General features: G+C 35.5%; 1 protein-coding gene across 3 annotated transcripts in view; it reads right to left on the bottom strand.

Moving 5' to 3' along the window:
- Positions 1–15,723, bottom strand: part of LRRK2 (leucine rich repeat kinase 2) — a 64,479-nt gene that overhangs the window by 16,735 nt on the left and 32,021 nt on the right. For all 3 annotated transcript variants that reach the window (XM_039700489.1, XM_039700488.1, XM_039700487.1), the window contains 15 exons: positions 15,211–15,431; positions 14,430–14,680; positions 13,143–13,291; positions 11,293–11,386; positions 10,059–10,245; positions 9,426–9,607; positions 8,661–8,890; positions 7,534–7,661; positions 6,255–6,473; positions 4,265–4,466; positions 3,555–3,643; positions 2,793–2,980; positions 1,707–1,861; positions 686–832; positions 341–532 (listed from right to left, as the gene is read on the bottom strand). In XM_039700489.1, the coding sequence (XP_039556423.1) occupies positions 341–532; positions 686–832; positions 1,707–1,861; positions 2,793–2,980; positions 3,555–3,643; positions 4,265–4,466; positions 6,255–6,473; positions 7,534–7,661; positions 8,661–8,890; positions 9,426–9,607; positions 10,059–10,245; positions 11,293–11,386; positions 13,143–13,291; positions 14,430–14,680; positions 15,211–15,431 (2,634 nt within the window). The remainder of the gene's footprint in view (positions 1–340; positions 533–685; positions 833–1,706; positions 1,862–2,792; positions 2,981–3,554; positions 3,644–4,264; positions 4,467–6,254; positions 6,474–7,533; positions 7,662–8,660; positions 8,891–9,425; positions 9,608–10,058; positions 10,246–11,292; positions 11,387–13,142; positions 13,292–14,429; positions 14,681–15,210; positions 15,432–15,723) is intronic.

The following is a 15,723-nucleotide window of genomic DNA, read 5'->3' on the forward strand; positions in this document are numbered from 1 at the left end:
CCAAGAGATCAAATATTAGTTTTACTATCTGCTGGATTCAGTTCCAACATTGAAGCTGCATTATCAGTATTATGACAAAATTATTCTTTCCATTATTGCTATTTTATATAACTTCACAGAGCAGATGCAATCTGTCTCATATTCTATTCTCATATATACTAGGCAGCTGACATAAAAAAAAAACCCAAGCTGCTTCTGACTTACACTGTAATTTTTTTCTTACAGAAATGAAACATTTTTAAATAACATGAAATACCCAAATGTTATAAAGGAGATGTTGCATATTATTTGTGTAGATACAAGTGTACCTCTATATACCTCAAATGGCATAAATATATACCTTCTTCAGCCTTCCTAAGCAAGTCATCAAGAAGTATTTTTTGGTGTTCTTCACCATCTTGAAAGCTGTACAGAGCCCATTTCTTCAACAGTGTTTCCCCTTCACCACAAACATCTATTTCCAACAATCCTGGAAACCATTCTTCCATAAGAGAATCTATGTGATCCACAACTTGCCCCAAAAGGATGCACCCTTTAAGAAACAACAAGAGGGATATTACAGACCCAGTCTGCCATATTTTTAATTGCAAAGATAAACTCTATATTCCAAAGGCAGAAGCACAACAAACCAAAATGCCAAGCTGCAATCAAACCAAAGTAAAATTCAGGCTCAGGAATAATTAACCTTTTCTGCAAGAAGGTGCTGTAATTTTCAAAAAACTGTCTGGATTGTTGTCAAATACTGCTGATTCCACTAGACAATAAGCTTCAGGAGACCAGTTCAAGTAGATGCCTTGTCTCCAGTACATTCTGTTTGGACGAAGAGCTCGCTCTAGAAAACACAAAATTAGATTAAAAGTCCAATATGAATGTCAATTTTAAAATATTTAGAATAATTAATGGTACTTTGAATATATAATTATGATTGTAGGGTTATACTTACCCAAATAAGAAACAAAATAAAGGCTACAACCGTGCAGGCAGCACAGCCCCACAAAAACTAAATATATGTCAACTTGTGTTCAGTTCTAGAAGGCATACCCACAAACTGTAAGTATTTAACCAGATGGTAAGTCATGCAGCAGGTAGGCATTACAGAAATGCTTAGGTACATTCAGGCTCAAGCACAGAATATCTCAGGCAAAATATGAAAAAAAGCTGTGATTTAAATTTTTCCTGTCACACACTCATGAAATAGCAGGATGCAACTGGAATTTGATGCTCAGAAGAAACTCAAATGCCGGACATCAGGCATTTACTAGTGATATTTGTAGAGTATTATCATGTGAAAGCAAGGAATTCTTGAAAAAAAGTAAAAACATATCCCCTCTTTCTGATAAAAGCAAAGCTTTGAGACTTAATAAAGGGAGAATTAGTAAACCTGAAGAAAAGCAGTTTATTTTTCTGTGTGGAAGACAAATCCCTTACTGTATTCTCGGTGGAAGCAAATAGCAATAAACATCCCCTATCTCTAGCATGTGAAGGAGAGAGACAACCTTTACTTTCTTTTGCACACAACTGCAAGATCAGGCACTATCTGTTCCTGGATACTTTTAAATTCCAAAAATGACCACTGTCTTTTTGTTACATTTGTGAAATGTCCAATTTAGCTAAAGCTAAATGTTGGGGACTAAAGCTTTAACAGGCATGTGCTGGCATTCAAGGCAAACTTGCACACCATTCCTTTTGAAGACAAAGATTTGTACCTCTTCCTGATAGCATGTAAGGAGATATCTCAAGCAACCTGTTGATGAGCCTGGACCAAAATCCCATAGGAAAGTATGGCATCTCATACAGCCTGATGATAATTTCTGAATTTTCACAGTGGGGAAGCTCTATAACAGGTCTGTGATCAGACAAGCTGAAAGAAGAAAGACATTAAGACAGTATTTGATGATGTAATAACTGAGCTTATGACATATATTACTTATAATGTAAAATGTATTATTTATTAATGAATGGATGATTCAGATGGTCAGGAAGCTAACAGATAGTGTGTTTGTTTATTCTGCTTGCTGGTGTCAAAGTGAAGTTCTGACTGTAATTTAAACCCAACAGTACCTCACTAATGAATCATTAGATATTTAATGCAAATATGAGAAAAATCTGAGACATACATAAGGCAGGTAAAACATTCAGATAAAATCTTCCTATCCCAGGGCTTTGAAGGACATAAAAATCCCAATCACTGCAGCCATGAAACACTCTCCACTTGGCAACATAAACATTACTAAACACATAGGGAAGCCTGTAACTGAGGCAGAGAAACTGAGTTATCTGCTTCAGATAAAACAAAAATACCACATTCAAAGTCATAACACTTTTTTTGTCACCACATTTAGTATCTACATTTTTTGAAGAAGATAGTGCCTCTGAGTAACTTGTCAGTGGTTCTTACTTCATGCAAATAAGTTATAGAAATGTTTTGTTATCTTTTATATTTCAATAAATATCTGTAATGCTGGCACAGTGCTCTGAAGCTAAATTATAACCTCCTTGCTGTAGTCTTGAAGCATTGTAACTGTAAAAGAAGTCTTATCCTCATAAAGTGTTCTATCATTTATAGTTTCTATTTACCCACCATGTTGATACAACATAAGCTTCATCTGCTACAAGATCAGCTTAACATATCTCTTCTGAAAGCATTTACCAAAATGTAATATACAAAGAGTATGTCATGGTTTCATGTACCAAATTGCTCTGATGATCAGTGAAGCTAGTGAGCCTGATGGGAGGTTTCAATTTTGATCTATCTCTATGGCTGTCATTTGTGAATTTAGCTCATTGCTTACCTGCTTGGGATTAGTAGCTGGTCCTCTCCTAATGGCAAAGCAATCTGAAACTTTTCCAGAAGCTTAAAGTATTGTGACATATAGATTTTAGGGAACTTGCTCTTCTTCAAAAGGAATTTTTCCACATCTGAACGCTTCACAATTCCCTTAGGGTATTTCGAACAGCCTTCCACTTTCACCATCAGAATCTTTTAAAAAAAGTGAAACAATTTCAGATGTACATTCATCATTAGATGAAAGTTTCAGAGGTTAGAAAATCTGAATGTATATAATAAATTTTGAGAGTGTTTCTAGATCAACATTTCAATGATGGTCTCACTTAAACAGTCAGTCTGCTGCTCTGACATTCCAACTTCATATCCACTCACTTGTCTCTGCCATCTGTACCTAGCATACAATCACAATTCTTCCCCACTTCTTACAGCCTTTAGCTCAAAGTTCCATCTTTCATCCCAACCTGTGGCAACATATTGCAGGATTACCTGGCATCCATGGGGTTTTTCTGTTCTGCATGTATTCTTGTGACTGTTGTAGTTTAAATGATATTGAACATTACAATGTAAGAACAGACAAGCAATAACACAGTTGTCCAGAAAGCAACAGAAACAGAAAGAACCAAGTTAAAAAGATGGTGGTCCTTGAGAAAATTCTAGATAATGAAACAATAAAGAAATGGTGAAGAAGGAACACTGAGGAGGTACAGTGGCTTTAGACAGGGGAAAATGTACCATAAATGTATACACAAAAAGTGTTCAGTCTGACCTGTGCCATGATTTTACACAGCCACTTCGGATCTACGAAATACAGATCTCTTAGCTGCAGTGCTGGGTCTTGGAAATGAAGGAGAACACCTGCACAAAGAACACTGTAATTAGCAATGCAGTGCTCAAGATCAATATTAAGCAAAGTAAGCACTCCACTCTGGGCTGTTTTTATTATATGACTTGACATATATACTTTGAAAAATAAATACAGCTATATTGATGTCAATATCTCAGAACAGTAGATTGCAAGCACAGCATGCTCAGCTTTACCTTTATTTTCAGACTTTTTGTTAGATTTTTAATGTGACTTGCTTTTTTACTGAGATCTGTGTGGTTTATTATTGAATCTTAGGAAGTCAGTACTGCACTGAGATAAGCTGTTACATGTATTTCTCTAACCACAATTCTGTCTGAGTGATTGGAGCAATTGCATCTTTCTTCAGCAACTGTGCTGCCTAACCAGCAGTAGAATGTTTTCAAGGAGGGGTAAAAGAGAGCAAGAGATATAAACTGTTACAGTACTGATCCTTCATCTCATGAAATTCCCTTCCTAATAATGTGGTTTAATAAACTAATGTTACCCAAGCTTAGACACCTCAGCCTACCATTTTGTGGCTACCTTGTGAAAGATGTAAAATCACGTACAGATCTGTCAGCAGCAGATTTACAACAAATGCTAACAAACACACATTGAAGAGAATATTTTACCTGATTCATTCAGAAAGTGAATTGCATGAGGGAGCTCATTTTCATCCAGCTGTAACTGGCCTTCTTGTACCAGTTCCAGCAAGCGTTTCTGATCAATTACAGGAAATTCCACTGGGACGTTTTTACGTTCCAGCAAAATTATCTTTTCCAGCTCCAGGTAGCTGTCAGGGATTAGCTGACCAACCACTGGTTGATCTCTGATCTGTAAAATTAGGAATAATCTTAAATGTATTAATTTAGTCATGTGAAATGAAGAAAATAAAACCAAGATATAAAGTGTGTGTCCACTCAATAGCAGCAGAAAGGAACAAGAACACTCATTTATTGACTAGCATGGCTTCTGAAGCGTAGATATAAGTAATTATTCTTTCAGAATTATAATGTCTTTCTATAAATAATTACTCATAGAAGAAAATATTTCCGTATTACTTGTGTGGAAACATATGCACCTCCTTATATATACTCCCTTCTCCACACATGCTGACCTACTAACTTTTTTGAGGAAATGGGAAACAACTTTCCCAATATTTACAAACTGGCTTCTTAACTGTAATCTTTCTCTCACCAATGTACTGTGATGTTTTTAATGTGTCAACAATATAATTGGTACCTTGTGCAGATGAAATTAGTACCTTGAGTAATTTCAAAGACTTCAGAGTACCTGATGACAATGCTGAATACTTAACCAACGCTGTCTAATCTCTAAGAAGGTACCTTGTAACATTCCTTTCACAAACTACCTACATCATTTATGGTAATTATCTCATTTCCTTCAGGCATCCGTACATCTGTGTAGAAGTTTAAACATCAGTTGAAGTCATAGTCTCAAGAGATGTAGACATTAAAGGAACAGTATCTTTCAAAAAGCAGAACTTCTCTGGGGTGTTCAATAAGTATGGTGAGACACAGAGCCACATAAAAACAGCAGCTCAATTCATGCCTACTGGATGTGTGAGAGGAGGAATTAACCCATTCCACATGAGAAGGCACCTCCTTGCCATTTAGGACTGGTTAGCTGTTCCTTGCACTATGGAAGGAAGTTAGAGAGAATTTGGATATGGCTAAGCTGCTAATTCCTGAGAGAAACAAGAGACTTGTGTACACTTTAACTCATCTATAGCACCACTGGTGTGAGGCTAGTCATAAATACATCATTTGCTCTATAAAATCTTCCAACCAGTCAATCAAAAGAAATTTGGGTTCTGGTACGATTTATGAAGCTCTGCCATTGATTAAAGTAGCACAGGATATCACCTCTTCTCTTTAATGTGTTATGACATATATGAAAAATGTGTTGTTGCATAAATTAAAAAAAAAAGTATATTCTTTTTGTTACAGATAAGATCTTATGTTTCTACAAGCTCCATGTCTGGGCTGGTCTCTTCATTCACACTTAGGGCTTCATGTTGTGGCTAAGAATAGGGCAGAGAATGAGTTGGGATGACTTTGGAGACAACAGAATTACAAGTGCAGATATTCCAATGTAGGAGGGTCACTCAGTCCACAGGATCTTCCTTTCCTGCTTTAATTCACTTCCCTCTTTATAGAAATAGTTGCCTGCTATGTAAACTGAAATCAGTAAATGGGAAATCAGCTGGTTTTCACAAACCACAACATCATATTTCCTGTCCCCTGAAATCCTGCAGTACTTACTGTAATTACATGATGTTGCCCAAGAAAACAAGGTTTTAATTAAATTTCTTTGTAAGACAAAGATGGCTCATTTTTAATTAAATATTTGATTTATGGTCCTAGTGCTTTAAAACAAACCTTAGCTGGTATTTTTACTAAGTTGCATTTTTGGGAAGAAAATCAAATTAAAACAAACTTGGTGATTTTCCTTCATTATTTTGCTGTGTGTAACATTTTATAGAAGGCAAGATGACTTTGCTATCACACAGGAATTTATTTAATTATGTATTAATGGTCAAAAATGTACTCACTTAACTAAACATGGATATTTTCAACATCAAGACAGTATGCATCTTACCTTGAAGTGAAGACTCTCCTTTATGATGATTTTCCGAAGTCTGATAATGGAATCAGATTCTTCTGTAGCATTGACAAAGTGGTAATCCTGGATTGCTGGGAAGCCTCGCTTGTTCAGCAGCTCTCTGGTAATTTTACTCATGCAGGCCTTTCGTTGCATTTCATCAGAAACATCCAGATGGGTGCCAACAAGAATCACAGGGGATGTTGATGCTCGAGCCTGTTGGTGAGATCCACACTGCTGATTAACTCAGTGTTGATTTTAGTGTTTTATATTCACATAAAATGTGAGCAATTTAGTCAAACACTGAGACAGCCATCTATTTCAAAATAGAAATATTAAAAAATTAGCTTTTCTAAAAGGAAGGAGTGCATATCTGTATTTCATTCTTTGCAGATTAACACTATTGGCAGTAAAATAGAGGAACAGTATTTGTTAAGGACATCTAACAAAATGGAAAATCCAAAAGATATGGTACTTTGTTAGCTGTCATTAGAACAGAGCAGCAGGGAAACACCAGCAGGTACTGCACAGCAAAGGAGAATACATCAGAAGTGATGTTCAAGAACACTAAACTGATTGCAACGCTGTGTCCTGTATCACTGCCCAAGGTGAAAAGAGTGGAAAAGGCAAGTTCATTAACAGTAAACAAACTCTTTATGTGAGTGTACTGCCCAGTCATGGCTAAGCATCCTATAAAAGAAAAGACAAGTATGCTCACTCACCATGGAATGGCTCCATAGATAAACACTTAGAAAAAATGACAAATATACAGGCAGATTCTCAGGTCAGTTCCCTACCATAGTTCTGGAATAATTTCTATTAATAATAGGATATTAAACATACACTTAATAGTTTAAATGATTTAAAGCCAGTACCAATGATTTCAATTCAGTTTTAAATTAGTCTAATTCTGATTCCCCTAAAATTTATACTGGTGTAAAAGAAAAATGCAAGTTTAACTCATTATTTTTTTAATATTATTCCTTTCTTATTTTTATCAGTAAATTCAAAATATTTACTGAATATACAGAATATACAAACTATTCTTTTGCACATTACTTTGTACAATTTTACGTCCAAAATGGTGCTATCATGTCTTTTTATATCTAAAATTACTGTCATATCCAATACATGATGTATTTCAGCTCTTGTTTAATATTACTATTCTTACTTTTTGAAGAATTTTTTTTCTTCTTCCCCTATATAAATATTTATGGTTAATTTGCTGCTCACCTACAGCTCCCTGGAAAGGAAAATTCCATTCTGTATGTCTTACCTTGATGTTAAAAAGCCATGGCTTCATAGCATCCACCTCTGCTTGTCCTTTGCTGAGATCATAAACAGCAAGATATAAAGCCCTCTGTGTCATGAAATGAGGATGGGTACTGTAGAACTCTTCTTGTCCTAATGATCAAAAATTTCCATTGATTAGTACTTCCTTGACTGAACATCTTCAGATCACAAAAAGGCAGAGGAAAACATGTCCCCAGAGCATGTGTTCACAAGTGAAATGAATGTTTGCAGAAAGTTATATAAATTGACAGGAAACTGTAAAAACTACGAATTTTAGAAAGGCACTCTGTGGTAGCTCATTGACTGAAATGTAATTTTAAAACACATACACTGGTTTTATATCAAGTGTAAGATTTAACTGGATAAACACAGGTGCTGCATAGACAACTTAAAAGGTTGTGATTCTTTCAAAATTTCAATACTGAATTTCTCCCTCACTCTTTCCTTTCCTTTTCCTTTCTTTCTTTCCTTTTTCCTATACTTTCAGCAACTTCAAAATAAATTCATATAATTAAGCACTTAAAATTTCAGCTAAAGCTGGACATCCAGCTTGAATGGCCCTGGTCTGTGCTTATGCATTGTGATAGACTGTATTTAAATGATAACAGACCTCTGTTTAAAACTAAGTTTTCTATAGCCTCAAATAGCCCTGGATTTAGAAGTGCTTCTGTACTCCCCCAAATTTAGGAAGTTTTCCAGAAACACAAGGTTCAAGGACCCATCCTAAGTGCTTTGTTGCCTGTGACCTTACAAACCTGTGATACTGCAGAGCCTAGAGAGACCTGGACTAGAAAATGGAGAAACAGAGTTTAATGAAAGATTCTTCTGGTGATTACAAGCAGTTTCTTACTATTCTGAAATGATTATTTTAAATATTATAGTTGAAATGAGTGGTCAAACCACATTTGGTGATAAGAAATTCCTGGGGCTTTGAGGGATTAGCTGCTAATTTACAGAATCCACTAATTTGTAAGTGGTCATTAGACTTTGGGTGTACATTTGTGATTCTACTGTCCCCAGTCTGAATTACCACAGGCTGACTCTAAGAACAAGTAATGCATTAAAACATTAGAAAAGTCAATAGTAAAGGAAAATAAACTGAGGAAATACCTCCAAAGTCCCACACATTTAATATAAGCTCCTTCTTCATTTTGCCTTTCCCTTGAATGATCCAGTCTTTTACATCAATGCCTACTGTGGCTTTTGGAGAGCCCAGTTCTGTTCGTTTGCTTTTCATGAGCTGCTGCAGCAGGGTAGTTTTCCCACTGCCAGTGTTGCCAACAATCATGAGCTTCATTCTGTTATAAGGCACAGCCTTCTTCAGTCGCTGCTGAAGAAATCTGGTAGAAAAAGGTTTGCAAAACTCACAGAAGTGCATAACAGAGAAAAAGATGAACAGAACTCAAAAAGAAAGAAAAGTCTAGAACCATACAATTTTCTTCAAATTTTCAATATCTGTTTGATATTTCTGTTCTTTTAACTGTCTACTCTAATCTCTAGTTTAAAAGCTGAAGTTCAATTCAAAATATGTCTTTTATTGCTTTGTAATTATCCCAAAATTGTGCTCTGTGCAGTGCACAGAGGAACTGTGGAACACAATAAACACAATAAACATATTACAAATAATTAGTAAGCACCAATTTATTGCACAGTTTGTGGAAGCACCAAATTCAAGAGGTAATACTAGTATGGTCTAAACCACTCTATTTTATCTGTGTGTGTTATCATAACCTCCCCACAACAGCATGCTGGATTTCATATGACAAACCAGCATGTCTTTTCAAATCAGCATGTTATCTTCTCAATAATTCTCTTTTTTATTGCAAATCCCAAGAAAGCAAACCAGGAATATTCAAGAAGAATAGGGAAACAAACCTGATAATGTCTCTGGCTTTGCATCCCACATGCTTGAAGTCTAAATTAAGATGGAGTCCTTCCAAAGGAAGATCCCAGACTTTGGACAGTCTTCCCATTTCATCAGGAAAGAATCTCAAATCAGGATTATGACTTACATCCAGAGAAGTCAAGTTCTCTAGGAAGCCAATCTGAGGAGGAATCTAAATAAAATAACATTTAAAGGGCAATAAAATGTTAAAAAAATGAGGAACATGAACACATTAATTATTTAACAGAACTAGGTATTATTTTTACTGCTGTAGTTCATTTTTTTTGTAAAAAACAGGCCTAATATCCCACAGTAAGGGAGAAAAGACCTTATAAGTAATAAGAAAAGACCTTATAAGCAAAAAAAACCTACTTATAAGTAAGTTTGTATACTGACCTTATAAGTCAGTATACAAACTGACTATATGACACATTCCAGGCAGAAAAGCTGAATAGCATACAGCAATTTTCCCTCACAGAGAAAGGAAATATTTGCACTTACATACCATTTCACTAACACAATGCAACTGTATGAGAGGTGACACGAAAATCAAATTAACATTGAAAAACTGCATTCAACTGAAAAGCAATTAAATTTTCTTTAGGTAGACTCTTACACTTTACCTCCTTTAACTTGTTGTGGGAGAGGTGTAGCTTTTCTAGCCTAGACCATGCACATGCCTTTTCACTCAAGTCCAAGACATCTATTTGATTGTGATTAAATAACAGCTCCCTTAAATTCAGTGATTTCCAGTGCATTGGTCCAGGCAGGCTTGTGATCTTGTTTTGGCTTAAATCTACTGATCTCAAACTAAAAACATGAAAATAAAAAAGAGAGAAGTTAGCAAATGAAAAAGTAAAACCCAGATTAGCTGGAAGCAAAGCTGTATTAATTTTTAATAAACAAGTGGATTAGCTATCAGAAGAGATGGTTTTCTGATTGAACTACAAATACAAGCAGATACACTTGGATGCAAATACATGTATGTGCAGAAATTACACAGTTCACCTAGACCTATTGGACAAGTTTACATTATTATGAAACATGAACCACACAAAAATGCATGCAGGACCTTCTTCATTTGTCTGAGCTGGGAGATGCAGGACCTGAAAACTGCATTTTTTTTTCAACACATCCATAAAATCTGAAGCTGTGAATGTTAGCATGCTGAAATTGTGCAATATCATGTTAATTTCATTAATATAAATTCCCAGATCTGTGGATCTGCTCTCTCTATGGTACCATCAGCACACACAACTTCCCACACCTATTGGATCACCCCTTCCAAGCACTCCCTCCACAGTCTCATTCTAGTGATCTCTTAAGGTCAGCAACTTCTATAAAAAAAGCAAAAGTCCAATTTTCACATAAGTAATGCTTTGAAGGTATAGCAAAATAAATGTCACATGCATCTTTATCACAAGTCCTTCTGGAGGAAATGTTCTTCTTTGAGAATAAATAAGTATCTCATGCTATTTAGGAAGTGAAAAACTAATCTCAGTTGCAAAAGTCTGCAGAACTCAAAAAGGAAAAATTGCTGATATATTTTTATTGTTGGTTCCAAGGAAATATGAGATTAATTCTAGTATTCTCAGCAAGAATTGTCAGCTTCAGCTGTGAAGGAATATATTTTCAACAATAACAGTTTGAATCTGAGGAAGAGAAATTTTCAGAATCATGAAAAAATGTGATTAATTTGTCTTCAGTGTAAAAGCTACCATGTTATGGATTTAACCAGTGAGGATTCCCTGAAAACCAGTAAACCATACAGAATTTTCTGCATAACAATAATTTTGTCATCAGATTCTCTTTATCAATAACTTGACATTAACATCAATGAATAAAAGAGTAACTTACTGTGGTAGAAGAAGAATTGCTTCTGGAACATTAATAAAACAATTCTGGGATAATTTTAAACTTGTTATGCTGGATGACAAGTCAGGTATCTTTTCTAGAGCAGAAAAAGGGATTAATCCTATGATTTTAAGAATGATTTAAATTATTTTTAAGACTGGAGTTTAGACAGACTAAAAGGTCAGTCTATCCTTTTCATACAAAGATATCACCTACCAAAGGCAGAGTTCAAATCCTTTTTCTTAAAGCTTATTAAAAACTAAAGTCCCAAAATTAATTAATATATTCTCTTTTAACAAACTATACATTGTTATTCTTCACCTCCTGGTGGCATTAAACACCAAAATAATCTTACACTTTACTGTACTGCAAGTATACAAAAGATTCCCATGTGACCTAGGATTTGTTGGGTCTTATTCACTTATTCTTATAAAAATGAATCTAAACATTCAGCTGTGTTTAATGCAATTCTAAGAGTTACCTTCTGAAATAATGTGACACTAATTTCTAAATGGAAGATTTTATGTCTTGAAAGAATAAATTCAAACAGTAATTTATGAACTCTCACAGTATCATTGAAAATCTTATTTGTATAATTTTTATTTTGCATAAATAAAGTGATTTTGACACCGTTACAAAAAATATGCTAAGCCACTGACCCACACACTGGATGGACTCAATTCAGGTCCTTAACTCTGGGTTCCAGTGAAGGGGATCTGCCTTGTGCTACCTGAGCTGTGTGCACAAGGTTTAAAGATGAAACACAGGAGCTCTGGGTGTAAAACACAGATCTGCTTTTTCTGGACCAGAAGCTGAAAGCCCAGGGGAATGATTCAGGGTGTCTCAAATGACACCTGCATGCAGGGAACTAAACCAAACATTCTCTCTTGTTCTGAAGATAATGCTGGATACAGTGTGCCAAATATTTAATCATAGCATCATCACATAGGTTGGAGAAGACCTCTAAGACTATTGTGCCCAACCATTAACCCTACACTGCCAAGTTCACCACTAAAGACCTAAAGGCCACGTTCACATGTCTTTTAAATACCTCCAGAGATGCTGACACAACCACTTCTCTGTGCAGCCTATTCCAGTGCTTCTTTCAGTGAAGAAATTTTCCCTAATACCCAATCTAACGTCCCCAGGCACAACTTGAGGCCATTTTCTCTTATTCTATTGCCTGTTCCTTGGGAGAAGAGACCAACCCCACCTGGCTGCAGCCTCCTTTCGGGCAGCTGTAGAGAGTGCTAAGGTTCACCCCTAGTGCTCCCCATCAGACTTGTGCTCTAGACCCTTCACCAGCTCCTCTGTCCTTCTTTGGATTCACTCCAGCACCTCAACATCTTTCTTGAAGTGAGAGGCCCAAAACTGAAGGCAGGATTTGAGGAGTGGCCTGACCAGTGCTGAGTACAGGGTGGCAATCCCTTATGACTGTCCCCCTGTGTGCCCTGGTCCTGCTGGCCACACTGCTGCTGGTACAAGCCAGGATGCATCTATGTATTACAGTACAGTATTAAACCCGTATTACTACTAGATTTGCAAGCTAATAATTTTCTATTCTTTGAACCTTCCTTAACAGTGTGTGCAATCTCAAGCACACTCAGTCATTTTTACAGCATCCACTCCAAATGCAGGAACAAGAGGAGGTGAGGTGAGTCAGATCAAATGACTGGAAGCATACCCTGTGTTTCAGTGATCAAAAGCTGATGCTTAGGAAACTGTATAAACAAGGACTAGTACATGTGGTATTACTCTTTTCTGTTCTCCCAAGATTCTAAATGTTGGTGGCAGAGGAATTTTATGACTTGAATAGTTTCTAGAAGGTGAATCCTGTTTTCACAGATACTTACCAAGAACATTCATCCTGGCATTGAACTGCTCCAGTTTTGTACAGCCCATGAAGACATCCTCAGCAAGGGATGAAATACTGTTCTTACTAATGTTTAAAATTTTCAGGTCTTTCAAACATAGGGGTGAACATAAGCACGAAATTTTGTTTCTATGATAACAACAAGAAAAAAGACAATCCATGTTTTATTTAGAAACAATTAGGGAAAAGGTGAAAGTAATGTTGATCTGACAAAGTCATCATTACACCAGTAAAGCAAAAAGAAAACTTCATCCACATAAAGACTGAGCAAAACAGCAAAAACACTAGTACATGTAGCAACATGGAATAACATAACTGATATTAAAATTAGTTTAATTAATTTGAAGACCAAGTGTCAAAATGTATTGTAAGGTTAAATTTTCTGATTACATACTGGAGCTCAATTTCTTGCAAAGAGGTTTGCAGTGTTTGTGAGAGATTCTGTGTACTAAAACCATGTGTTTGCAATATCATAATTACAGAATTACTAACAACCTATTGAATTTTTTAGAAAAGGATTCCTGTATGGAATGCAATTCAGGATGAGTATATCATTTTACAAAATGTATTCTGGGGAGAAGAACACTAGTAAGAGAAAAGAAATATCCCAAAAATACAGAGATAAAAGATCCATCCACTGTTATGCCAGGGCAGTATTACTAACAAAGTTCACCATCTCATTTAGCAAGAACTGTAGGAAATGAACGAGACAGTCTCTGCAGTTTACAGAGCTATCACCAATTGCATTCTTAAGAATTCCACATAGGTATGAATTACCTTACTAAGAAATAGGATAATAAGTGCTGGCAAACAAAAAACTATATGTTTTACCTGTTTCTGTGGTTTAAAACACATCCATACCAATACCTAAAATTACATTACTACTACTTCCAGAAAAGCTTTTATGCATATGAAATACAGTGGAAACTGTATTGTGTATACAGAAAACCTAGTTGAATATGTCAGACCACACAGCCCTGTGGATAAATAGTATGGCAGAAAGAAACTGAGCTACAACATATTTAGTATGGTAATGGAACAGTGCTGCTATTAGATTCTATCAAGGTCCAAAGTCATTCTCACATCTTGTACTTTGCAATCCAACTACAAAAACTGTAGCAATTTACACATTTGGAAGACAATGGCAGTATTTTACCAGTGACTAAATAATTCTTTACATGCTGTAAAGAGTCCTCATTCTGCATGACAAATCTACTATTTCCTATTATGTTTGTAATGCTACAGTCCATTTTCTCATGCTACTCACCCTTCCAGCAAGAGCTGCTCCAGATTTTCAGCAACACTTGTAAGAAATTCAGGAGTGCACACCAGCTGGTTGTATGAAAGGTTAAGTTGCTTTAGAGTTGGACATCTGAGGCAGGGATCCAAAGCAAAGGAAGGGCCAATGTCATTGCGCGAGATGTCGAGATTCGCGATACAATTCATTCTCAGTAAGTGCGTGGGGAAAGAAGTAAATCTGTTACTGTGCAAATCCAGGTAAGTCAGGCATTTCAAGTTCTGAAAGAAAAGGATAATTTGTTTGTAAGAAGTTAAAATATTCATTTATATGTTTGCAATTGAGTTATATTTTTATACAAATTATTAATTTATGTATATTTATCTCACACAGAAAAGTAGCAAAAAATAGCAATCATACCAATGTAACCTATAGTATTTCTACAAAAAAATAAAGTATAGGGCATTATTGAAAAACAATTAGCTCCATTTCATAAAATTTAAGATATTCATTGCCTGCAGCTCCCTGTTCCATTGCCACTATTATGCTACTTAATATCACACATCTTAAAGCAGTTCTCTGCAGTAAATTACTTAAAACAATCCCATAAAAACACTTTTATTTCTAATGAACATGAATTCACTGAATGAAAGCTGAGTAAATGTATGAGGCATGCCAAAATATACACCTATTTTCTTGAGTAATATTGCTATGGATACATTATTACAATATATATGGATTACATTATTAGAGATCAACACTTTATTTTAACTAATTTCAACTCGTGTTACATAAAATTATGCAGAATTACTTCACACAGTTGTTCTGGAATGTTTGTAAGAGCATTTTGGTGGAGCTCCAGTTTCTCAAGGTGTTCCAGATGACTAATTAAGCAGCTGTTCTGGCTGATGGCATCAATGTTCTCCAGCTCATTTGATGAAAGATCTAGTGATTTAATATATTCTTTCTCTGAGATCAGTGAAGAAAGACTGTCTGATGGTCTTATATGTGATGACAATTTTGAGATGCCTTCTATTAAAACAAAATGTGAAAATATCATGATTTAATTTATCATTTAGGTAAAATTATGATCATTTAGCTTGGGATCTAAAGATGCAGAAGAAAGTGAATGTTTGGATATTGGTTAAGATCCAAATCCATGAAGAATTGTATTAAGACACAGAAATTTATAAGACAGTAGAGAATGGAAAGAGGTGAATGTTTATGCACTGCACAACAGAAGGAGCTTTTGAAAGCTAAAAGGGGCACTCATGAAATTTCATTGCCTACGTAAATTATTTGTTGACTCCAAGAAATAAAAATC

This window comes from Passer montanus, unplaced genomic scaffold, assembly GCF_014805655.1.
Source record: "Passer montanus isolate IOZ18808 unplaced genomic scaffold, ASM1480565v1 scaffold141, whole genome shotgun sequence".
Classification (NCBI taxonomy): Eukaryota; Metazoa; Chordata; class Aves; order Passeriformes; family Passeridae; genus Passer; species Passer montanus.